The 27,897-nt window shown below is 36.3% G+C and overlaps 1 protein-coding gene across 4 annotated transcripts in view; it reads left to right on the forward strand.

Annotated features, from left to right (window-relative positions):
* Positions 1-525: 525 nt before the first annotated feature.
* The window catches only part of C8H8orf34 (chromosome 8 C8orf34 homolog), a 481,071-nt gene continuing 453,699 nt past the window's right edge, over positions 526-27,897 (forward strand). Inside the window, exon 1 of one of the 4 annotated variants that reach the window (XM_024344934.3) lies at positions 526-1,623. In XM_024344934.3, the coding sequence (XP_024200702.2) occupies positions 1,297-1,623 (327 nt within the window). In that variant the 5' untranslated portion in view covers positions 526-1,296. 4 annotated transcript variants of the gene reach the window in all.

Genomic DNA, 27,897 nt, shown 5'->3' on the forward strand with positions numbered 1-27,897 from the left:
CTTTCCACTCTGGATCAAGTCCATTTCAGGTTATCAGGGATGGTTAAGCTCCTAGCTATTCTAGCAGATTTCTTATGTCTTAATGCATGAAATTAATAATAGTTCCTGGGATATTCCACACTTATCTATTACATGTTTCCACATATTTAAAATACAGAAGGAAAACATGAACACCAATAAAGAAACTATGAGTAACAGAAATCCAGAACACAGTGAAGAAAGAAAGAAAAAAATATATACTGCTGCAGTCAGCTTTTAGGAAAACTGTTTCCATGATTCTGAAAATTTATATTTATTAGAAATAAATCTAATTTTGGCAGCACATCATGGTTAGGAGCCAGGGAAATTGTCATTGGGACCTTAGTATTGTATTTCACAAGAAAGAGCTCTGTGAGGAAGCCTGGGCTCTCTGCAAACCTTCGACTCGGAAATCCCTGCATAATAAGAAAGGTATTGGCTAAATTTGAGCAGCTCACGCAGTATCTAGAGGAAACATTATGAAGTGGGATAGTGTGGTGTCTGAGATGCAGTTATAGGTATACAGACATGACTCAAGGCGTGGATTAGGAAGGCCAACTTTGGAGGGGAGGGCTGGCTCGCTCATTTCTCTTCTCCCTGTCAAATGCTGAAAGGCTGGTTGCAGCCTTTGAGCTCCTGCACTTTGAGAGTTTTCAGCTGGGTTCTCAGGCTGCGTTCACCCGTCGACTTGCTCCAGGCCAAACCAGATTTTGAAAAGGAAGGCAACTTCTTTTTCGCGGCAAACCCTTAAACCCACGCACCTTCTCAAAACTTTGCCCTTCTCAACCCCTGCGCTAGAGTAGGCAGGGCAGAAGGTGCTGAGGAGAGGCTCAGAAGGGGCGGTGGGGACGATCCCCTTTCGATCTGCATTTGTAGCTGCCAAGGAGTAGCCAACAAGCACCAGATTTATGTGCACTTTGAAAGAAGCACCTTCACCATTGGCTTTTTAAGCGGCGCTGTCGCTAGGGAGCGGCTGGTAGGGCGAGCAGCCTCGGGGAGCAGCCCGGGCTGTTTGTTCCGTCACCTGGGAAAGGAGGTACACACAGTCGCGCGCGCACGGACACACACACGCACGCACGCACGCACACACACCGGTGGCGAGTTCGAGCCCCGCGGCCCCTGTCCACCCGCGTGCGCCCCTCGACACAGCTTGCCTCCCGCCCCCTGATTCCTGCTGCTGCCGCCCAGAGGAGAAAGGAACCTCTGCCTCGAATTTCCCCACTGCGCCGGGCGCTGCGGAGAGCGGCGAGGGTGGGCGCGAGGCGGAGAACGCGATGAATGAGTTCTCCCCTCGCCTCGGAGTTGTCTGAGTTGGCGGCGCTGCGCCCAGGCTTCCGGCTCTCAGCGCCCCACGCGCGCGTGTCTCCCCGGGCTGCCACCCACGCCCGCGGCCGGGGCCGAGCCAGCCACGCAGGGCAGCCGAGGATCCGGAGCTCCTGTCCCGGCCCCAGTCCGGGTAAAAGGAGGGTTGTCCCCAGCGGAGGCGCACAGCCGCGCGTTCTCCCTGCACTCTCTTCGCGGTCCCATCTGTTCCCCATGGCGTCTCATCCGCAAACCCGGATCCAGGCTTACCTGGAGAAGAACAAGATCGGTCCCCTGTTTGAGGTAAGGCGCTGCGGAGGAGGGCAGTCCCGTTGTCTTTAGGGGAAGGGGTGCAGTAATGAAAACAGTACACTCCCAATCCCACCCCTCCCAGGGAAGGAGGGCTAGAGAACCAATGCGCGGGAGAGGGCGCCCTGGGTTTCTCTGGCATTCGCTCTGTCCCGGCCAGGTGTCCTGGAACGCGGCCGGGCGGGCACTTAGCCAGTTACCTGAACGCGGACAGGTGAGCTCGGGAGGGCCCAGCCTCAGCCTGGCAGGGGAAGTTTTGGCCCTCTGACTGTCCTGCACCTCTCAGCTACATGTTCAGGACCCGGGCAGGCTGAGGCAGGCGACGCATACGGATGCACACACTCAGACTGTGTTGCACACGCACACTTTCTTTTTTGAATTCACGCTATCTTGCGTGTTCGTGTTGGATTTTCTTTTTTCTTTTCTTTTCTTTCCTTCTTTTTTTTTTTTTTTTTTTTTTTTTTTTTTTTTTTTAATGAGGGCGGTAATAGAACCCGAAAAGGTGGAGGAGGTGCTTAGCAGTTAATACAATTAACTGGAAGACAGCTGAACTGGTGAGGAGTAGGCTTCAGTCGGTGCGGGCGTGATGAATGAAATTGGCAAACTGAGAGACTGCCATTTGGTCACTGGACGAAAGGAGAGTCCTTTGCACTGCAGACCCCACATGTGTTAGCAGGAGAAAGGGACGGAGAAAGGTTCTGAAAAGCACACACGTATTTGTGGAAGAAGACTATAGCTCTGAGCTGGTTTGTTTTTTTTGTTTGTTTTTTCTCTCTCGCCATTAAAGAATTTAAGACAAAAATACAGTAGAAGGAAGAGCGCGAGGACACGAGAAAATGAGAACAAGAGATTGAAGCCTGGCACCAGCAAAGCGTCCCGCGGGTTGCCGGGGTGCTGGGCAGGGGTGGGGCGTGCGGACCGTAGTCAGAAGTGGAGGCCCTTGCGGAGGGACTCCCTTGGTCCCATCCAGTTCAGGGGGCACTGACCGGCGGCGAGAGTTCGCGGGAGGGTCGAGGTGCTCCCGCCTTGCTCCCGCCTTGCCCCCGCCTTGCCCCCGCCTTGCCCCCGCCTTGCCCCCGCCCCCCACGTCTCCCAGAAGCAGTTGTAGCTGTTCTTAACAGCTTGGTTTGGGGTGAGGGCTTGGTATGGGGAGGAGGTTACGTGTCAGTGTCTGAGAGAGGCAGAATCGCGGCAAGTGGAAGGGGCTGCACTGGAGATCGCGGAAAACCTAGCAACGACTGAAGAGAAGCAAGTGAGAACTGTGGAGAACAAAAAAATAATGCGAGTTAATGACCCTGCAAAAAAAGGGCGCGGTGGACAAAGGTGTGGTCCAATAGGTCTTTTGGGAGGACGGGTTTCACATAACAAGATTTGCAAGATCTCCTAAGTTTTTTTGCCCAACTTTAACGTTGATCTGTCTTAGACGATAAGACCATTGTTTCAATTGAAGCTCGCATTGTGGGGTGCAGAGTCCTACAATTGCTTTGATTCTTTTTTCTGCCAAAAATGTTAACAAAGGCAATCCATGCAAGAGCGAAATAAAATTGATGGAACTACCAGATTTCTTTTCTTTGCCTTTAGTTTAATGATTATTGATTATACATAATCCTATATAATTTTTTTAAAGGCAGAAGCATAAAACCTTCTGCAACGCAGTGTATTAATTGCATCGAAAGAATCATAAAATACATACATTTAGAGTGTGTGTTTTCTCTCTACTCTCCTGGAGTATAAAGTACAATTAGCCTGGGAGAATAAATGAATTGTTTTTAATAAATACTGTTTTAATTTGTTATTTTAAAATCCCCAAGATTTTAATAATAATAAAATTAGGAATATATGTAAACTTTCTGCAGAATTAGAAAATAAACTCAAATGGATATTTATCAAGTGCCCCCTAACCCCCACCTTTTAATGCTCACCAGCAAGTTATGCGCTGAAGAATTTTAAATGATAGCAACGTGTCTCATAAAAGCTTTAGGTCCCCTCACCAAAAAACAAGCACCACCATGCTTCGTATTTTATTGAATACATATGACATACACTGGCATTAGCTTAGATTGCAGTGATGAGTAGTGCATTTTTTAAGGTTTGATGTTCACTTTAAATAATTGAAGGGAGAAAAATGGATAATAAATTCTCTTTTAATAAAAGCTGGATGTAACACAGTTCCTTATGCAACAATTTTGATCATGATAGAGCTTGACTTTGAGAGTACAATTATACGTATTTCACAAAATTGGAAGATTTTACTAGCGTGTAGCCTACTTGTTTCATGTTAGAAAACCAGTGCCACCTGTGAAATGGACATTGTTGACCTAGAGACCGTCCATTCTCTTCTAGGACCTTACTCAATAGTTTTCACAGGAATTGATTTGGGTCAGAGGAGGTGCCCAGCAATCTGAACATATTAAGAAGCAGCACAAATGTTTGCTACAATTTTAATTTCTGGGCCACATTTTGAGAAACTGAGCTAAAATCTCCTTTTACCACTCACAAATTGAAATTGGCCGCTCCATGTCTTGTCATCTATGCTTTGTTGTGTTGAGTCAGTGTAGCTGACACAGGCTTCTTTCAGTTTGGAAAATATGCGGTATCTGATAATATGTCCCCCTTGTGGATAGTTTAAGTTAGGAATGTTTTAAGAAAACTTAATTGGTATGAGATACTTTAAAGATAATCTATGAATGTTTTTTAAAACAATAGCAAAAAGTAACCTATTCACTGATATTGAGAATACTTGTATCCTCTTTTTTACCTGTAGGGCTTATTTACCTAGTTTGTTCACTTAGTTTATTTCTTACTTAGTTTATTGCTAATATTTTATGATTTGAGGTGCTTATTAAAGTGTTACATGCAGTATGGTGTTTCAAAATTTATTTTAAATTGAAATTAATTTTGTTTCCAGCTGACTCAGGTGAATAAATTTGTACTACTTTTAAATTTCATTGAAGATGTTTTGGAGCATTACAACACTATGCCTAAAAATCATTGCATTAGAATTCTGGGCAATGATATTCTGATTAGATAATATGAAGGTGTAAGATGAAAAATATATTTCACAAACTATCTAATTTTTGTAAGATGTAATGGTTTACATCTTACAAGATAAATATTTGTAATATATATAAATATTATATATAGTGGAATATATATATTCCATGTGTGTTTGTGTACACACACATTTTATATAAAGAAATAGAAACTTTTTAGTTTCTCCCATTATTGATTGGAAGAGTGCTCAGGGCAGTTATATATCTTGGTTCAGGCCTGATCACACTCACAAAAGTGTGAAATCTTAAGTTACTAAGAAGCCAAATAGTGGGGATCTTCATAAAATCACCATAGAATTTTTAAATTTGTGTACTGAAGATGTGGCAAACAAAAGTCACTACATTTCTCTAAGTATGGTATGACCCACTCCAAATAGAATGGAATCACTATCACCTTCTCTGTTCCGCTCAAAGTGCTTCTACTCACATGGTGTAAATTTGCATTAACTGATTTGGCATATATGTTATAAAATGGACTTATCAAACTTATGGTCAAAGCCTGCATCACTTATATATTTTGCTGTTGCCCAGCTTGCTCTTCTCTGGTACCCCACTGCACTTCTTCCAGCCATATATGCAACCCTGAACTCCAATTTGCTGCCAACCCTCAGCAAGCCCATTATTTCACTTTATTGACCTCCCTGATCATATCTAAAAAATGCCCCTTGCGTTTATCAGAGAGCTGTAGTGTCTGCGGAGATCTCCTTTCGTTGTTCCCCCTCTCATAAGGATCACAGCCTTGGGCTACCTGTTATTTAATACGTGAAAAGAAATATTTTTGTCTAATTTAGGCAGACTTATGATTGTTTAGGGCAGTTGTTTGGGGATAAGAAGGATACTAGTTACTCACTTATGGCCAGAGGTAAAATTCCCCTCCAGAAAGATATTTTAATGTTTAAAAATAATTTGTCGTTAATAAAGGTAAAAGTGTCATTTTAATAAAAATGATTAGGAAAATGCTTTTATTAGAGAAGTAATAAAATATAAGCTTGGTAGTTATAATATGTTCAACTTAAATATTGTAAATATATTTTTTGGAGTAATGATTGTCAGGTGATCTTCCCCAGTGCTCCAAGTTATGAAGACTTTTCCTATATCAAAATTTGCATTAATCTTTATAATCTCAGAGCATTTAGAGGAGGCAGAAGACAAAGCAGTTCCATTTTATAAAATTTTGCCTAGAGTCCAAGTTAAGTGTTGTCATTGACTTACTTCAAAACAGTTTTTTAAAATGTTACTTTAATTAACATGTTTCTATTACCAGCCCATTTATTTTTCATTTCTGCCTTAATGTATTTTATTTTCATGCAGCTTTTAAATAGCTTAATAAAGTGACCCAAAATTCAATTCAATAAATCACTATATAACCTTAGAAATAGTAATATGTACATATACCAATATGGCATCAATAAATTTGAAAAAAGAAATAATATTTTGGGCAGGCATGGTGGTTCATGCCTGTAGTCCCAGCACGTTGGGAGGCTGAGGCAGCTGGATCACTTGAGGTCAGGAGTTCGAGACCAAAGACCAGCCTGGCCAACACAGTGTAACCACATCTCTACTAAAAATTCAAAAATTAACCAGGCATGGCGATGCACACCTGTAATCCCAGATCCTCGGGAGGCTGAGGCAGGAGAATTGCTTGAACCCAGGAAGTGGAGGTTGCAGTGAGCCAAGATTATGCCATTGCACTCCAGCCTGGGCAACAGAGGGAGACCCCATTACAAAAAAAAGAAAAAAATAGTATTTTAATATTTGTGGGTCTCTCTTAAGAGAATGTGATCAATGGAAATATGAGACTACAAAAATAACATAGGCTTTCCTCCCTTTTTTTTTTTTCATAATTCAATTAAGAAGCCATGAACCATACAAAGAGAACAGCTAAGACTACAGCTAAGACCCATATGACAAGGAGAGCTAAGTTGGGAGTTCACCTGGAAAGTATCGGAGCACAATTAAAGAAAGGGGCTGAGTGGGCAGTGGCCTGGCAGGGTCAGAAGATTTGTTACGTACAAGGTGGGGGCAGGGTATTCAGAAAATAATTAAATATATTGAAAAAATATATATTCAAGTCAGCCTTCTTACTGATGGACATAGGAGTCACAGATATAGTATAGGGAAAGCTAGAATGAACCTTGTTGTGTTGGATTGAAATTGGAGGTGTTGGTGTGATCTCATGACTTTCAATAATAGAAACAGGTATAGATGTAATAGAAACAAACATAGATTTGTATGTATTTACATATACTTAAGTGCATATACCTACATTTACTTCCCAACTCTGTCTACTGGAAGGGCCTGGGAATAACAACATCCTGGTAGCAATGAGCACACCTAGCATCCACATTTTGGTTTCTAAATACCATTCTCCATTAAGTAGAACCAGGTGTCCTTGAAGAAATGGTTGATTCCAGGTTTGGGGCTAAGCAAGGTTTGGAGTATCATATGTCAAAAAGTAAGGAAGAGCTCAAAGAATAGTAGGTATGTATCAAAGGACACAGAGGATGTGCCTACCCCTAAGACAACTTGAGGGTCAAAATAAAGAATGATAGTAACAGATTATTTTACTGAATAAAATAGGAATATTTTACTTCACTGGGATCTAATGGAATGTGGAATGTGCTCAATTCATGGGGAGAAGAGAAAACTTTACCTTATAGTAGAATGCCAACTAATAAAAGTAGAAGGATGATGGAATTAGAAAATTACTACTTGGCAACCATCTGAAAGATAATTCAGGCAAGAAACATTAATCAGTACTAAAATTAATGGGTAAAAGTTGGATAAACAATAAGATGTTACATAATCTCTAAGTATCTTCCTACAAAATACTTGTAAATTATAAAGGGAAAAAGTGACTTTACAGTAAAGAAACCTGGCAGACACTACTTCGTTCAAGTGATGGGATAAAGCAATATTGTATGCCCATGATAGGATGCATTTAAAACAACACAGCATTGTTTTGTGATTTTCCTGACAATCATGTATAACCTGAACTGAATAATGAGAAAATATCTTATAAAGCTAATGGAGAAAATCTACAAAGTAACTTTTCTAGAGTTTTCAAAAATGTTAAAGTCATGAGGGTCAAGAGAGGCCTCAGACTGAAGGGACATGGCAACTAAGTGCAAAATATGGTTCTAGATATAATACTTCTGTTATGAAAGAGATTATTGGGAAAGTTGACAAAATTTGAATGTGGTCTCTATGTGAATGGAATAAGGAATTGTTTGTATTGTTCCTATACTTTTTCTATAATTTAAAATTACCTTAAAAGAAAAATTACTAAAAATAATTTTAAAGAGCACCTAGGAAATCAGTATTTGCAAAATAGTTCACCTATTGAGTTTCTTTAAACAGTAAATTATGTGAATGTAGTTCAGAATTTCATCAATGTTTATACGAGGAAATGGCTTATACAATAAATAGCTACAAATCTGAGTAAAGACAATTTGCAATTCTGGTTAACTAAGCATATGCATTTTCCTCTTCTCCCTCTCAAAATCATTTTGAAATATCTGAAAAAAATATTTAAACAATAAATGCATAAGAGTGCTGGAACATAAGAAAGAGTGCTGAGGGAGACACTTTCTCCTTTGTGTACAGAATTTCTTTATTACAAATGGTGGCATCTTCTTTGCACCTATATATAGTCAGTGACACAGAGTCAATGATGTGTTTTCTTAGTTTTTCTGCTGCTATTACACAATGCCTTTATTTCTCACAGATCTGGAGGCTGGGAAGTCCAAGATCATGGTGCTGGCATTTGGTCTGGTGAGGGCCCTCTTACTTTGTCCTCATATGGCAGAAGGCAGAAGGCAAGCTAGCCCAACACTGTATGAAGCCTCTTTTAAAAGGTCTCTAATCCCATTAATGAGGGAGCAGCTTTCTTGGTCTAATCATCACTTAAAGACCTCCCTTATAAACCCCTTCAGATTGGCAACATATGAATTCTGAAGGGGCCACATTCAAACCACAGCATATGTAGTGAAAACATTGTTTGGAATTTCTTGGAAAGTACCTTAAAATGTATTGTCTCAGTTGGAACAGGCTCCTCATATGCCCTTCCTACTGTCTAGAAGCCTGTTTGTAACTCCTCTTCTCCTTACTCCTTCTGCATCTTCAGGCAATGACTGATCTCCTTTTTGTCACTATGGATTAGGTTTCATTTTTTAGAGTTTCATGTATATGAAATCACACACTATGCAAATTTTTTGGTATATCCTCTTTAACATCTTTAAGTTAATAATTATTAACCTAATTATTTTAATATTCATCCATGTTGCAGCATGTTACCAATTTTTATTTCCTTTTATTGCTGAGTTGTATTCCGTATGGCTATGTGCTTTCATTTTTCTTATGTAAATACCTGGAGTGGATTGACTGAACCATATGGTAGGTATATGTTAAATTTTTAAATAAACTAGCTATTAAAGTGGATGTACAATTCTACATTTCTGTGAACAGTGTATAGGAGTTCCAGTTGTTCCATATCCTCACCTAATCTTGGTATTGTCAGTCTTTTTAGCCAGAAACCCATTAGCCATTCTAATAGGTTTGTAATGGTATCTCATTGTTATATTAATTTATACTTCTCTGATCTCTAATGCAATGAATTTTCTTTTCTTGTGATTATTTGCCTTCCGTATATCTTTGGTGATGTGTCTGTCCAAATATGTTGCCCATTTTTATTTGGGTTGTTTTGGGGGTTTAAGAATTATATGTTCTAGATCCTTTTCATTTTCATATAAATTTTAGGATCATTGTTAATTTTCATATAAAAATACCTGCTGGAATTTTGATTCAGATTGTGTTGAATTTATAGGTGCTGTTAGGCAGAATTGACATCTTAACAACTTTTAGTCTACGTAGAAAATTAGAGGGTATCTACAAAAAAGAGACAATAAATAATAAGTAAGTTTATTAAGGTTTTAGATGCAAGGTATCTTTTACAATTACCTGTTTATGTAATAGGTAATCAATTACATATTTATGTTCAAGCAAACAACCATCAGAAGTTAAAATAGTAAAAGTACCATTTATAATGGTATTAAAATATGAAATACTTAGGAATTAAATTTTAAAAAGATATGTAAGACCCCTACACTAAAAAGTATAAAAACTCTTAAAAAAAGTTAAAGAATATCTAAATAAATGAAGAGTTGTATTCTTATTTATGCATAGGAAAACTCAATACTATTAATATGTTGAATTATATATGCTACCTGACTTCAACAGTCATTAAATCAGTTATAAGTAAAAGAAAAGGCAGTGCAGTATTGGTGTAAATTGAAATGGATTATCACCTAAATGTAAAACCTTTTTTCTTCTCAAAGAGAGTGTAGGAGATAATTTTTGTGAGCTTGGGTTTGGAAAATATTTCTTAAATATGACAGAAATATATAAACTGTAAAAAAATCAATAAAATGGACTTATTTAAAATTAAACATTTGTTCTTCAAAAGACAATTGTTAAGAAAATGAAAAGGCAAACCAAAGATAGACTATATATCTGAAAAAGGACTCCTGCCTATTATATATAAACAATACTTTTCTTAAAACAATTCAATAAATAAACAACATAATTGAATAAACACTTTTCATAAGAAGATGTATAGGTGGCAAAGTAAGGGAATGAATAGCTGCTCAATATCATTAGGGAAATATAGCTAAACCCACTACCCATTTATTAGAATGTCTGAAGTTAAAAAGACTGACTTTAATAAGCATTGGTGAAGATTTGAAGCAATTAGAACTTTTATATACTGATAGTGGGAATGCAAAATGGTCCAACCACTTTGGAAAAAAGTTTGGCAAGTGAGGTTTATTTCTAGTAGCCCCAAATTGAAAATAGGTGGATTGATATGTTATTGGATAAAAAATTTGCATACATACATATAACATAATACTATTCTTAAATAAAAACATGAATTAATGATGCACGCAGTAACACAAATGAATCCTGAATTATGCTGAGTGAACAAAGCCAGAGGAAAATGAGATGAAATAAGCAGAAGTTTATTTTCTGAAAGATTAATAAAATTGACCAAGCTTTAGCAAGACTGACAAAGGAAAAAGAGAGAAATCTCAATTCAAAAACAGGAATGAAATGGGAGATCACTATGGACTGCAGACATCAAAAGAATAATAAGGGAATACTAGGGATGACTCTATGCACATAATTGACAACTTAATTGAAATAGACAAAGTCTTTGAAAATACAAATTGGACAATTCATGGAACACGAAGTATATAATTGAATAGAATTTACATTTTGAAAACTCCCCAAGAAAAGATCTTCCAGCCCAAACCAATTCAATGAAGATTATCATCAAATATTTTAAAAATAATCAATACTAATTCTATACACTGTCTTCCAGAAGAGGAGGAAATACTTCCCAGTTTATTTTATGAAGCTAGTTTTACCCTTTTGCCAAAACCAGACAAAAACTGTACAAAAAAGGAAAACTACAGATAAAATTCATTACATTATGAATATAGACACAAAAAACCTTAACAAAATTAACAAACAGAATTCAGAAATAAAAAAACAACAAACAAACTTATGCACTATGACCAAGTCAGGTTTCTTACAGAGGTGCAAGGATAATCCAATTAGAAAATCAATGTAATCAACTGTCTTTGTACCTTCCAGCTGCTATAATGAAAATACCATAAATTAGGTGACTTATAAACCATAGAAATTTATTTCTCATAGTTCTGGAGGCTGGAAGTCCAAGATCAAGGTGCCTGGCAGATTTGGTGTCTGGTGAGGGCCCACTTTCTAATTCGTAGATGGTGGCTTCTCTGTGTGTCTTCACATGGAAAGGGCAAAGGAGCTCTCTTGGGACTCTTCTAAGGGTGCCAATCCCGTTCATGAGGGTTGTCAAAGTACAGAAGTAGTTCAATGGAGGGAGGATAGCTTTTTCAACTATCAGTGCTCCTGGAGCATTTGGATATCCATTGGCAGAAAACCAAAGCTCGACCTCAGTCTTACACCTTGTACAAAAATTAACTTAAAGTATATCACAGATTTAATGATGTCACATATATGGGAAATCTAAAAAAACTGAACTCATAAAAGCAGAGAATATTAATGGAATACTGGGTACCAGATAATATAGTGTGGATGTCCCCTCCATATCTCATGTTGAGATGTAATCCCTAGTGTTGAAGGTGGGGCCTGGTGGGAAGTGTTTGGGTCCTGGTGGCAGATCCCTCATGGCTTGGTGCTGGCCTCACGATAGGAGTGAGTTCTCATGAGATCTGTTTAAGTGGTGTGGCACCTACTCCTGTTCCCCTCTGCCCATCCTGCTTTTGCCATGAAACATGCCTGCTCTCACGTCACCTTCTGTCATGAGTAAAGCTCCCTGAGGCCGTCCCAGAAGCTGAGCAGATGCCAGCGCCACGCTTCTTGTATAGCCTGCAGAACTATAAGCCAATTAAATCTCTTTTCTTTATAAATTATCCAGTTTCAGGTATTTCTTTATAGCAATGCAAGAATGGCCTAACACATCAGGGGTTGAGGGTGGAGTGTGTGAGGAGAAAGATTGGAAGATGTTGGTCAAACAATATGAGATTTCAGTTAGACAGAAGGAATAAACTCTGGGCTCTATTTTATAGCACAGTGGCTGTAGTTAACAATTATGTATTGTATACTTGAAAATGCCTAATGGAGTAGATTTTAGATTTTTACCACAAACAAAAATGATAAGTATGTGAGGTAACAGATATGTTAATTAGCATGATTTTGTCATTTCATAGTGTATAATATATCAAAATATCACATTGTACATCATAAATATAATATTTGTCAATAAAAGTTATAGATGTAAATTTTAAAAAACAAAACTTAAAAACAAGGAAATTCTAAGGAAACTTCTTAGAGATCTAGAGTTACACTTAGACTTGACACCATAAGCACAGTCTATAGGAGGACATATTGATAAATTGGACCTCAGCAAAATTTAAAACTTTTGCTCTGTGAAAGACTGTATTAAAAAGATTAGAAGATAAGTTACCGGTTAGGAGAAAATATTTTCAAAGCACACATCTAACAAATGGATAACATCTATTTATAGAATACAGAGCTCTCAAACTCAGCAGCCCCCTCTTATCTGTGGTTTCAGTTACTCATGGTCAACCATGGCCCAAAAATACAAAACAGAAAATTCCAGAAATAAACAATTCGTAAGTTTTAAATTGCATATCATTCTGAGTAGCATTTTTAAGTCTAACCCTGTCCCACTCGATTTGGGTGAGGTGTGAATCATTCCTTTGTCCAGCGTCCCCACACTGTCTATTCCACCCACCCACCTGTCAGTCACTTAGTAGCAGTCTCAGTTATCAGATTGACTGTTGTGGTATCTCAGTGCTTGAGTTCAGGTACCCCTTATTTGACTTAATAATGGCTCCCAAATGCAAAAGTAGTGATTCTGGCAATTCAGATATGCCAAAGAGAAGCCTTAACGTGCTTAAGTGAAAAGGCGAAAGTGCTCTCCTTAATAGGGAAAGAAAAAAGTCATAGGCTGAGGTTGCTAAAATATACAGTAATAATGAAGCTTCATGAAATTGTGAAGAGGAAAAGAAGAAATTTGTGTATAAGTAGAGTTTGGTACTGTATATAGTTTCAGGCATCCATTTGGGGTCTTGGAATGAATACCTGCAAGATAAGGGGAGACTACTTGTATAAACAAAACAAAACACTCCCTCTAATAATCTAAATGCAATTAGAAAATGGGTAAAAGACAAGAAGAGACATTTCACATAAGGGTCTATACTGACGGTAAATAAGCACATGAAAAGATGTTCAAAACCATTTGCCATTAGAGAAATACAAATTAAAACCACAGTGAGAAATCACTACACACCTATCCGAATGGCTAAAATGAAACTGAGACCACCAAATGATGGTGAGGATGAAGAGAGACTGAATCACTCGTGCTTTGCAGGTGAGAATATAAAATGGTCCAATCACTCTGGAAAACACTTTGACAAATTATTCTATTTTATTTTTACATTTATTTATTTATTTATTTATTTGACAGGGTCTCACTCTGTGTCCCAGGTTGGAGTGCAGTGGCATGATCTTGGTTCACTGCAGCTTCTACCTCCCTGGACTCAAGAGATCCTCCCAACTTAGCCTCCCAAGTAGCTAGGACTACAGGCACATAATGCTCTATGCTTGGCTTTTTTTTTTTTTTTTTTTTTTTTTAAGACAGAGTCTCGCTCTGCCGCCCAGGCTGGAGTGCAGTGGCACAATCTCAGCTCACTGCAACCTCTGCCTCCTGGGTTCAAACGATCCTTCTGCCTCAGCCTCCCGAGTAGCTGGGATTACAGGCATGCACCACCATGCCCAGCTAATCTTTGTATTTTTGGTAGAGACGGGGTTTCACCATGTTGGTTAGGCTAGTCTCGAACTCCTGACCTCATGATCCGCCTGCCTTGGCCTCTCAAAGTGCTGGGATTACAGGCATGAGCCACCATGCCAGGCCAATTTTTGTATTTTTTGTAGAGACAGGGTTTCACCATGTTGCTCAGGCTGGTCTCGAACTCCTGGGCTTAAGCAATCTGCCTGTCTCGGCCTCCCAAAGTTCTGGGATTACAGGTGTGAGCCAACATTATTTTAAAGTAGATATGCAACTACCAAATATCAGTGTCCATACTCCTGAACATTTATCCCAGAGAAAGGAAGATTTATGTTAACACAAACACTTGTACATGATGTTTCTAGAAGTATTATTTACAATAGTAAAAAAACTAGGAACAACCCAGATATGGCTGAATCATTAAACAAATGTGGCGCATCCATGACATGGAATACTATTCAGCAGTTAAAAAAAATAAGCTATTAATGCATGCAAAAATCTAGGTGAATTTCCAGAGAAATATGCTGAGTGAAAAAAGCCAAGTGAAAAGTTTACGTATTATATGATTGTGTGATTACATTTATAAAATAGTGACAAAATTTTTATTTGTGATTTCTGGGTGTCAGGGATGGAGTAGGGAAATGAGGAAAGTGAATGAAACAATGTAACAACATCAGGGATTCTTATTGTGATCAAAATGTTCTATATCCTGATTTTGTCAATATAAATACCCCGGTTATGATATTCTTCTATAGTTTTGCAAAATATTACCAACGGAGGAACATGAATAAAATGTACATGGGATTTCTTTATATTATTTCTAACAGCTGAATATGAGTCTACAATTACTTCAAAATATAAAGTTTAATGAAAAATGTTCCCAGCCCAAAATATAGTTTTTTAACTTTCAATAAAGTAGACAGGGTTGCATAATAGAAAGAACAGAGCAAATTAGAGAATTAGTTAATTGGAAGGTAAAGTAATTTGAATAGATAGATAGATTGGATAAAGATAAGTGAAAAATCTAAGAGCAAAATATGTGTTAAGCAAACTTTTTGTAATTTTTATTGGGGGGGAGTAACATGGGTAGTGATCTGTGATATTGATAGAAAAATATTAACATATGTGTTGAAAATTTAAGAGTAATCTCTAGAATATAAGTGTGTTGCTTCCAAATAATTAGAAACATAATACCAAAAGTAAGTAATATGTAGTTAAATTAACAAGTCAAGAATAGCACATTAAAGACATCACATGAGAGAGCAAGAGAAATGGAAAACAAAAGGAGATACCAGAAGCAAGTCCAGACAGAGCAGGAATTTTAATAAATATAAATGTATTAAATTATTTTATCAAATCAAAGATTCCTAGATTGGCTTAAAAATCTTTGTGTAATCTGTATAAAAGACACACCAGGAACAAGATGATACAGAATGGTGAACACAAAGGAAAATGGAAAAATATTTACTAATAAAATAATGATGAGACAATTGATATTGCATTGCTAGTATCTGAAACAATAGAATTTAAAGTGAGGTACATTGTATTTGTTACAGAGATTTAAAAATATTTATTATATATAAGTACTCCATGATATGCTTTAAAAACTTTTATGCCCATAAAGTAAAGCTTTGAAATATGTATGGAAAAGCCAAAAAGTACAAGAATTCATAGTAGGCAGACTTAAAATATTTCCCTTAGAAGTACCCATTAAATTGGTAAAATAAGGAGGAACTGAATAACCAATTTATAGGCCTGACAGTTAACTATATAAGCTTAAAAATACAAGGAAGAATCAATATTCATAGTAGGAAAATTTAAAATATTCCTTTCAGGAGTACACCTATCAAATTGGTAGAGCAAGTAATTAATACAAAAAGGAATTGAATAACCAATTTAGAAGCTTGATTATACATACATACATATATATACATATATACATACATGTGTGTATTTATACATATATACATATAAGTGGGTATATATATATTTTTTGTGTATTATATACATATGTGTGGTGTATGTGTCAAGGTACAGAAACATTTTCATCAAGTAAATTTATACATTTAAAAAATACACACATAGTATTTAGAAAAAAATTTACCATGATTTAAGCCACAAAGAAAATACTAACAAATGTATTAACTTAGAAAACTGTACAGGCCACATTTTCTGACCACAATGCCCAGTTGTATTTAACAACCAAAGCACACCTTCCTGAATAACACATCTTGCTCCACCCTGTCCCCCACATCTATGTTAACATTGTCCTACGTTAGTAAAGAAATCAATTGTTTTGAAATTGTATTGAATGAAATAGGATATGTTATTTATTTCAATATGTACGTAGAACTGCCTCAATACCACTGATTGAATGTGTATTCTTTCTTAGTTGATTGGAAATATGATATATTTTACATACTAATTTCCCATATTAGAGACTTTCTGAGAATCCCACATCTCTGCATTGAAATAAACATATTTTAATAATCTCCCTACCTTTTTTTTTTTTTAGAAAGATCATATTGTTAGAGAGGATTTAGGTTCACAGCAAAATTGACAGGAAGCTACAGAAGTGTCTCATATGCCACCTGCCCCATGCAGGCACCAACCTCCCCCATCACAACATCCTCCACCAGAGTGTAACATTTATTACAATTGATGAACCTACACTGACACATCCTTATTACCCAAAGTCTATACTTTACAGTAGGGTTCACTCTTGGTGTACATTCCATGGGTTTGGACAAATATACAATGATGTATATTAACCATTATAGTGTCATACAGAGTATTTTCACTGTCCTAAAATCCTCTGTGTTTTTGCCTATCTGTCTCTCCCTCCCCCATAAATCCTGGCAACCTCTGATCTTTTTACTGTCTCCATATTTTTGCCTTTTCTCAAATGATACATAGTTGGAATCATACAATATGTAGCCTTTTCAGATTGGCTTCTTTCACTTAGTAACTTGCAGTTAAGGTTCCTCCATGTCTTTTCATGGCTTGATAGCTTATTTCTTTTTTAGTTTTGAATAATATTTCATTGTTTGGATATACCATGGTTTATCTATTTCCCTACTGAATGAAGGAGATTTTAGTTCCTTCCAAGTTTTGGCAATTATAAATAAAGCTGCTATACACATCCATATGCAGGCTTCTACATGGACATAAGCTTTTTAAATTTTATTTATTTTGTTTTTAACTTTTATTTTAGGTTTGGGGGCACCTGTTAAGGATTATTATATAAGTAAACATCTTTCATGGGGGGCTGTTATAAATATTATTTCATCAGCCTATATTAAGCCTAGTACCCAATAGTTATCATTTCTGCTCCTCTTCCCCCTCCCACCCTCCACTCTCAAGTAGACCCCAGTGTTTGTTGTTTCTTTCTTTGTGTTCATAAGTTATTATTATTTAGCTCCCACTGATAGATGAGAACATGTGGTATTTGGTTTTCTGTTCCTGTTTGAGTTTGCTAAGGATAATAGCCTCCAGCTCTGTTCATGTTACTGCAAAAGACATGATCTCATTCTTTTCTTACGGCTGCATAGCATTCCATGGTGTATACGTACTACATTTTTTTAATCCAGTCAGTCATTTACAGGTATTTAGGTTGATTCCATGTCTTTGCTATTATGAATGGTGCTGCAATGAACATTCTTGTGTATGTGTCTTTATGGTAGAATGATTTCTATTCCTCTGGGTATATTCCCACTCAAGGGATTGCTGGGTCAAATGGTAGTTCTCTTCTTAGGTCTTTGAAGAATCACCACACTGCTTTCCACAATGGTTGAACTAATTTACACTCCCAACAGTGTATAAGTGTTCCCTTTTCTCCACAACCTCACCAGCATCTGTTGTTTTTTGACATTTTAATGATAGCCATTCTGACTGGTGTGAGATGGTATCTCACTGTGGTTTTGATTTGCATTTATCTAATGATCAGTGATGTTGAGCTTTTTTTTTCATACGTTTGTTGGCCACATTTATGTCTTCTTTTGAGAAGTGTCTGTTCATGTCCTTTGCCCACTTTTTAATGGAGTTATTTTTCTCTTGTAAATTTGTTCAACTTCCTCATAGATGCTGGATATTAGGCCTTTGTCAGATGCATAATTTTGAAATATTTTCTCCCCCCTCTGTAGGTTGTCTGTTTACTCTGTGGATATTTTCTTTTGCTGTGCAGAAGCTCTTAAGTTTAATTAGATTTCATTTGTCAAGTTTTGCTTTTGTTCTGATTGTTTTTGGTGTCTTTGTTATGAAATCTTTGCCCATTCCTGTGTCCACGATGGTATTACCTATGTTGTCTTCCAGGATTTTTATAATTTTGGGTTTTACATTTACATCTTTAATCCATCTTGAGTTGATTTTTGTGTATGATGTAAGGCAGGAGTCCATCTTCAATCATCTGTATAGGGCTAGCCAGTTATCCCAGTACCATTTGTTGAATAGGGAGTTTTTTTCCCCATTGCTTGCTTTTGTCAGCTTTGTCAAAGATAAAATGGTCATAGATATGTAGCTTTATTTCTGGGCTCTCTATTCTGTTCCACTGGTCTATGTGCCTGTTTTTATACCAGTACCATGCTGTTTTGGTTACTGTACCCTTGCAGTATAGTTTGAAGTTGGGTTATGTGATGTCTCCAGCTTTGTTCTTTTTGCTTAGGATTGCCTTGACTATTCAGGCTTGTTTATGGTTCCATATGAATTTTAAAATAGTTTTTTCTAGTTTTATGAAGAACATTGTTGGCAGTTTGATAGGAATAGCATTGAATCTATAAATTGCTTTGGGCAGTCTAGTCATTTTAATTATATTGATTCTTCCTATCCATGAGCATGGGATGTTTTTTCATTTGTTTGTGTCTTCTCTGATTTCTTTGAGCAGTGTTTTGTAATGCTTGTTGCAGAGATCTTTCTCCTCCCTGGTTAGCTGTATTCCTAAGTATTTTATTGTTTTTTTGTGGCCATTGTGAATGGGGTTGCCTTTCTGATTTGATTATTGGTTTGGCTGTTGTTGGTGTACAGGAATGCTAGTGACTTTAGTACATTGATTTTGTATCCTGCAACTTTGCTGGAGTTGTTTATCAGTTGAAGGAGCTTTGGGGCTGAGATTATGGCATTTTATAGATATAGAATCATGTCATCTGCAAAGAGACAGAGTGTGACTTCCTCTCTTCCTATTTGAATGCATTTTATTTCTTTCTCTTTCCTGATTGCCCTGGCCAGGGCTTCCAATACTATGTTGAATAGAAGTGGTGAGAGAGGATATCCTTGTCATTTGACAGTTTTAGAGGTGGATGCTTCCAGATTTTGCCCAGTCAGTATAATGTTGGCTGTGCCTTTTTCATAGATGGCTCTTAGGCTCTTATTATTTTGAGGTATGTTTCTTCAATACCTGATTTACTGGGAGTTTTTAACATGAAGGAGTATTGAATTTTATCAAAAGCCTTTTCTGTGTCTATTGAGATAATCAGGTGGTTTTTGTCTTTAGTTCTGTTTATGTGATGAATCACATTTATTGATTTGCATATGTTGAACCAGCTTTGCATCCTAGGGATGAAGCCTACTTGATCATGGTGGATTAGATTTTGATGTGCTGCTGGATTCAATTTGCAGGTATTTTGTTGAGAATTTTTGCATTGATGTTCATCAAGGATATTGGCTTGAAGTTTTTATTTTTTTATTGTGTCTTTGCCAGGTTTTAGTATCAAGATAATGCTAACCTCATATAATAGGTTGGGGAGGACTCTCCTCCTCAATTTTTGGGAAATATTTCAGTAGGAATGGCACCAGCTTTTCTTTGTATATCTGGTAGAATTTGGTTGTGTTTCTATCAGGGTCCAGGCTTTTTTTAGTTGGTAGGCTGTTTATTATGGATTCAATTTCAGAGCTTGTTATTGGTCTGTTCAGGGAATCGATTTCTCCCTTGCTCAGTCTTGTGAGGGTGTATGTGCCCAGAAATTTATCTATCTCTTTTAGGTTTTCGAGTTTGCGTGTAATAGTTTCTGATGGTTGTTTTTATTTCTGTGGGGTCAGTAGTAACATTCCCTTCATCATTTCTTATTATGTTTGTTTGGATCTTCTCTCTTTTCTTCTTCATTAGTCTAGCTAGTGGCCTATATATTTTATTAATTTTTTTCAAAAAAATCAACTCCTGGTTTGGTTGATCTTTTGAAAGGTTTTTTTGTGACTCATTTTCCTTCAGTTCAGCTCTGAGTTTTGTTATTTCTCATCTTCTCCTAGCTTTGGGGTTGACTTGTTCTTGCTTCTCTAATTCTTTCAGTTATGAAGTTAGGTTGTTAATTTCAGATCTTTCCGATTTTTTGATGTGGGTATTTAGTGCTATGAATTTTACTCTTAATACTGCCTTAGCTGTGTCCCAGAGATTCTGGTATGTTGTATGTTTGTCCTCATTATTTTCAAAGAACTTCTAGATTACTGCCTTAATTTCATTACTTATCCATGTAACTGCATGATTTTGAGTGATTTTCATAGTCTTGCTTTTTTTTTTTATTGTGCTGTGGTCATAGAGTGTGTTTGGTATGATTTTGGTTATTTTGCATTTTTTGAGGATTGTTTTATGTTCAATTATGTAGCTGATTTTAGAGTATGTGCCATGTGGTGATGAGAAAAATGTATATTCTGTTGTTTGGGTGTGAAAACTTCTATAAATGTCTATCAGATCCATTTGGTCCAATATTGAATTTAGGTTCTGAATATCTTTGTTAATATTCTACCTTCATGATCTGTCTAATACTGTTAGTGGAGTGTTGAAGTCTCCCACTATTATTGTGTGGGAGCCTGTGTCTCCTTGTAGGTCTCTAAGAACTTGCTTTATGAATCTAGGTACTCCTGTGTTGTGTGCATATATATTTAGGATAGTTAGGTTTTCTTGTTGAATTGAACCCTTTACAATTATGTAATGCCCTTCTTTGTCTTTTTTGATCTTCGTTGGTTTGAAATCTGTTTTGTCTGAAATTAGTTTTGTCTGAAATCTGTTTTGTCTCAAATTGTAACTTCTGCTTTTATTCTGTTTTCCATTTGCTTGGTAGATTTTCCTCCATCCCTTTATTTTGAGCCTATGAGTGTCATTACACGTGAGATGGGTCTCTTGAAGACAGTATACCATTAGGTCTTGCTTTTTTATCCAGTTTGCCACTCTATGCCTTTTAAGTGGGACATATAGTCTGTTTACATTCAAGGTTAGCATTGATATGTGTGGATTTGATTCTGTCATTTTTCTGTTAGCTGGTTATTATGTTGGCTTGTTTGTGTGGTTGCTTTACAGTGACACTGGTCTGTGTGTTTAAATATGTTTTTATATTAGCTGGTAGCAGTCTTTCCTTTCTATATTATGTGCTCCTTTCAAGGTCTCTTGTAAGGCAGGTCTGGTGGGAATGAATTACCACAACTTTTGCTTACCTGAAAAGAATCTTATTTTTCCTTCACTTAAAAACCTTAGTTTGGCTGGATATAGGATTCTTGGTTGAATAATTTTTTCTTTAAGAATGTTGAATATAGGCCTCCTATTTATTCTGGCTTGTAGGGTTTCAGCTGAGAGATCCAATTAGCTTGATGAGGTTCCCTTTGTATGTGAACTGCCTTTTCTCTCCAGCTGCCTTTAACGTTATTTCTTTCATTTTGACCTTGGAAAATCTGATGATGATGCATCTTGGAGATGATCTTCTTGTCTAGAATCTTGCAAGAATTCTCTGTATTTCCTGAATTTGACTACTGACCTCTCCAGCAAAGTTGTGGAAGTTTTCATGAACAATATCCTGAAATATGTTTTCAAAATTGCTTGTTTTCTCTCCCTCCCTTTCAGGGATGCCAGTGACTCATAGATTTGGCCTCTTTAAATAATCCCATACTTCTCAAAGGGTTTGTTCACTCCTCTTATTCTTTTTTCTTTATTTTTGTGGACATAAGTTTTCAATTCCTTTGGGTAAATACCAGGTAGCATGACTGCTGGACTATATGGTAAGAATAGGTTTAATTTTGTAAGAAACTGCCAAATTGTCTTCCAAAGTAACTGTGCCATTTTGAATTTCCACCAACAAAGAATGAGTTCTGTTGCTTCACATCCTTGCCAACATTTGGTGTTGTCAGTGTTCTGTATTTTGACCATTCTGATAGGTGTGTAGTGGAATCTCATGGTTTTAATTTATAATTCCCTAATGGCATATGATGTTGAACATCTTTTCATCTGCTTATTTGCCATCTGTATATCTTCTTTGGTGAGCTGTTTGTTAAGGTCTTTGGAACATTTTTGAATCAGATTTTTTTTTTATTGTCGAGTTTTAAGAGTTCTTTGTATGTTTTGAATAACATTCCTTTATCAGATACATTTTTTTGCAAATATTTTCTCCTACTCTGTGGCTTGGCTATTCATTCTCTTGAATATTCTACCAAACATTTAAGAATAATTTTTGGTATTCAAAATATTAGGAAATCTGAATTAACAGAGCTTGAAGAGGAAGCATATATGTAACTCTTTATTCAATTCACTGAAAAAAGTTACATTATTATATTAAAATGTGGGCCTACTGAGAGTTCAGAGATGTGAAAACTATGTCTGATATGTCATTTTGAAAGCAAATCACGGAAACTGGAAACATGTGCTCTTGCTAAGGCAAAGATGTTGTTTTGGTCGCTTTTCTTTTTCTTTTTAGAAAATGTAGACATTTGCTAAACAATAATTTTTATAGACATTATGCAAAGTTATCCTCAAATTTCAGTCAGAAACTGCTCCATTTACTTGCTGTGTTAGGCAGCCTCCACTCCTGGCTGTCAAGTTGCTGGGGAAAAGTGATCCAGCTTTCATGAATGCACTCCTTTACGCACATGATTGTCTCAGGGACCCTTCCTACAATTTTTTATTCTGGACTTTCATTCAAATTTGGTAATATTGCAAATTGAAAGAGGCTTTTGGGTTTGAAATGTGTTAAAATATATTAAAGTGAAAAAGAACTCTTTAAACCAGCAATTTCATTGTAGGAATGTATTTTAGAGAAATATTTGCACACATGGAAAACATTTACAAGGACATTAATTGCAAATTATACAAGATGGTCAGAAGTTGTGAACAATAAATATGTACAGATAGTAAAATAGCATCTTTTTGAACACAAATAGCTGTTAAAAAGAATCCAATAAATATCCATATACTCAATGCCTATATTGACATGGAATGGTGTATATGTTTTTAAGGGACTGAATCTTGGAATGCTTATATCTCTTGCAACATAATGAAGTAGATAACTGACAACAATTCCTGATTAAATCACTTAGAAATTACCTCCTTTTAAATGTACAGAAGTTTAAAATACAGTAGGGAAATCCATGGGCTAGACATAAGTAGGAAATGGGTCATGAGCCTGGGAGTTTGACACTGAATCCACACCTGCTGAGCATGTGTGCTTCATCTCTTGAATTTTGAGCATAGGGTCTTAATAGCTATGTAAGGGACAGAAAATGTGGCCTTGGACCTAAACAATGAAGTATTAGAACTGCACTCCCCCACAAGGGATGCCCACATATATAATAAAAGTCTAAATAAATGGATGAGCACTATAATACAGCTAAAGAAAGTGATAATGTTTTGGAGGGATGGGGGAAGTTTAACTATTTTGGTAATATTTTCCAGTAGTTTTATGAGTGATGCATAGATGATTGTTACATTATTATTTATATATTTTTATGTCTCAACTATAATAAAAAGTTATGGATGTGTGGATGTATGTATTGTGTGTATATATATGTGTATTGTATGCATATAAGTATTTGTGTGTGTATATATATACACATATGTGTGTGTGCATATATATATACACATATATGTGTGTGTGTGCATATATATATATATATACAGTTGATGTATATATATGTGTATATATATAGTTGATCCATATTCTTGGGTTCTGCAACTGTGGCTTCAACCAACTGTGGAATGAAAATATTGGAAAAAAAATTGCGTCTGTAATGAACATGTACAGACTTTTTTCTTTGTCATTATTCTCTAAACAATATAGTATAATATCTATTTACAGAGCATTTACATTCTGTTTGATATTATAAGTAATCTAGAGGTGATTAAAAGCATACAGGAGGATGTGCATAGTTTATATGCAAATACTATGCCATTTTATATAAGGAACTTGAGATCTGTGGGTTTGATATTCAAGTGAGGTCCTGGAACCAATCCCCTTCTGCATCTGAGGGACAACTGTATATATCAAAACAAGATGTCTATATGTGCTTGTATTTGTGTATGTGCTTGTTGTTTGGGGAATTAACATCAAGTTGTTTACAGTGTTTACTCATATGTAAGGAGAGAGGAGTAGTCAGAGGGTGACTTTAATTTGTGCGCTAAATTATTTCAATGTTTTAAAATATTTATATATTACATGTATATTTTTCAATAAAACAAAAGTATGAGATTAGTTAGAATTACAGATATTTTATCCATAATATTGTATAGTTCAATTCTGTAGAACTCACTGTTGTAGAAAACTTATACCCAATTTTATTTGAAAGATAACAGACCTAATAATCATAGTACTATTCTAGGCAATTTATTCTTACAGACTTTTTTTGTTTTTAGAGACAGGATCTTATTCTGTTGCCCAGACCGGGGTGCAGTGGTGTGATAATAGCTTACCACAGACTAGAATTCCTGTGCTCAAGCAATTCTCTTGCCTCAGCCTCTCAAAGCACTGGGATTGCTGGTGTGACCCACAGCACCCAGCTTAGAATATTTTTATTTTGAAATAAAATAATGCTAAAGGCACTTGGGCTTCAGAGTGATGGGGCTGCATCATCCTTCCCTGATTGACTGCCAGAGTTTAGTGGATGGATATGACTGATCTAAGTAGGGCTTCTCTTTCTATGCCATTCCTCTGTGTCTCCTAGAGTTCACAGTCTATTGAGATAGAGAGGGCTTACCTACCATCAGGGGTGTTTGATTACCAGGTATCTGCGGACAAAAGATATTTGTTCATACATTATATCATACCCTGTATCTCGAAGTAGATCGTAAAGTCTTGAGGGTGGAAAACAGGTGTTTTGCTTCGTGCTTCATTGTGCATCTGTGCAATAGCCCTGTACAGATGCACAGTGTACAGATACTGTAGCGTCTAGGGGAGCATGGGCCATAAAGCAGGAGCTCAGCGAATATCTGTTGAAGTAAACCAAGCATTGACTTATGTATGCTTTCATCCTATTTGGAAAAAAAAAACATTGAAAATAGAACCAGTTAGCAAATAGCATCTTAATATTTATTCTTTTAAGATCTAGAGAAAAATAACCCCCATCCCATTAAGTTACCTTTATGTACAGTGGATATGTTTTAATTATATACTTAAATACACAATTAGCTTTCAGCCGTCTTTTTCTCTTTTAATATTTGCTTTCAAGAGAGGGGCTGAGAAATAAATTCACACTGAACTGAAGCTCAAAGTGTAATGTATAACCCCCCTGCCCCACCACCAAACACACACACAAGTGCATTTGCCTTTAATAGGGAGGAAGTTGCATGACACAGCTATATCTGGGAGATAATCTTTGGGAATAACTCAGGTTTGGCAATCTGTCTGCTTGACCCTGAGCAAGTGATTTAATCTCTGTTAACATTGGAGTCTTCATCTGCAAAATAATACCTAATGGGGACACTGTGAGGAATTTATGAGGTGAAAACAGTTTGAAGAGCCTAATTCTGTGACTGGCATTTGGTGGACACCCAATACATTTTGGCCAGCAACACAGTAGATGCTGTTGCTTCTCTTCTATTAATATTAATGGCCCAGTGACAGACCAGGTGGAGAGATCTTCTGAAGGCTGCCTTCTGGTATCCTGAGATTAGAACTCAGAGTGTGCATCTGTTCTTTTAGGTTGTACTCTGGTATCTATAGAAAAGATCTTGGTGATGGTGTAAAAAAGAGCAGTACTGGGCAGGGCAAAGTGTATGTGTCTGTGTTCGTCAGTGGGAGCAGAGGAAGCCTAGCTTGCTCCTGCATCTCCACAGTGACAATATGCTTTGGCAAACTTTGGAAACATATCATATAATTAGAAAACAATCCAGAATATGTCTTATCATCTCAGAGAGGCAACTTGGATCACCCTTAAATAGCACACACAACTCCAACTCCCCTGTTTCTCTGTAGTATAACTGTCTCTGTTTTTCTTCACATCATCATCTAAAATCATCTTGTTGGATGTATTCCTTTGATTACAGTTTATATTCTGTTTATTCCTGCTTGAATATAAACTCCTTCAAGGTGGATATTTTGCCAGTCTTTTAAATTGCTTGTATCTTCATGACCAGAAAATGTCTGCTACACAGTAGATGTTCTTCTAAAGAGTTGTCAAATGCATTTATGAATGAAACAAATCAGGGCAAGCCTGTCAAATCTGAAATGTATGGTTTATGTGTGAATATCATTTGTCACTACAAGTCTGAGAATATTCTTAGCAGTTTATGGGAGACTTTATTTTCTGGAAAATTCAGACTTGGATATCTTTTCAATAGCTATTAAGTTCTTTGGTGCATGGTATTGGAGACTTCATTTACACCAATTGGTACATATTTATTGGGTACTATATTATCTACCGAGAAAAATAAACACAAAAACTCATATGTATGTAGAAACTACTGGTATATTTGGGACATTCCCTACTATTATATCCTGACAATTTTACAAAAGCCTGCCTTGATTTTCTGTTTATATGCCTGCTCAATTTTCATACTCATCAATACATTTCATCATTGTAGTATTAGAAGCAAGAAATTCATATTTAAATTATGATTTAGATTTGGAGATTAGTTTTCAGAGATTCAGAGATTAATTTTCAAGAAATTTGCCATGAAATTAAGTATGTGAACTGGATAAGGTAAAAGATTTATTAAATAAACCAGTTTCTGTTGTTTTGTTCCTGGAAGTTCTTAGCAACAATAAAAACATCTAAAGATAAATTACTAAAATTATGTAAATGATCTCATTGGTATATGTAGTATTCTACATGAAATATACTGATAATTTTAGATTGGAAGTTTTCCCTTTAATATAAAAAAGATTCCTTTTGAGGTATAGCCCAGCGAATATAGGAGCATATAACTCTTGCTGTTCCTTCACTGTTTGGAGATATTGATCTAAATTCATAGTGCCAAGCTAGATTGCAGTGAGAAGACATTTTATTTGTCTGTACATTGAAACAATATATCTATTCGTATGAAGTGAATTTCATAAGATTTATCATAATTGTATGTTTTTGAGATATTATCTTTAATTTTCTTTTATTTCTAAGAATTCTCTCTAGAAAAGTTGGAATTGTTTCGGTCATTTTATTTTTTTCCTGTTATATGTTTTGTATAAAAAATATAATCATCTTAGTATTATATAAAATGGTAATTAAAATCAGCTACAGCCTATTAGGTATATAATATTCTATTCTGCTGAAAATATTTATTGAGACATTCTCTAGTATCTTTCCTCTTAATTGTATAGTAATGATATAATATGCAATAATGTTAAGTAGGTGACAATGCTAAGCAGATGATAAATACTCTACTCTGAGGAAGCTCTCAGACTTTCCATAGCTTCACAAAAAGTTTCAGCTTTCGATTTTAATTATAACCTTTATGAAATGTTTGGCTAAGACATTGAAGTTTGTGTGCAACTGGCAACATTCCACTCCTATAATCTTCAGATTAGTAGGGAACACAGAGATCAGCATTACTAGGTTCATCAGTAGTTCAGTTTTAAAAAATAATATTCAGGGAAGAATTTATGAGGTTCATTTACATCAACTTCTAAGTTATTAAAAAGTATATTTTTGGATAAATTTTGTTAAACAATG

Source organism: Pan troglodytes, chromosome 7, assembly GCF_028858775.2.
Source record: "Pan troglodytes isolate AG18354 chromosome 7, NHGRI_mPanTro3-v2.0_pri, whole genome shotgun sequence".
NCBI lineage: Eukaryota > Metazoa > Chordata > Mammalia > Primates > Hominidae > Pan > Pan troglodytes.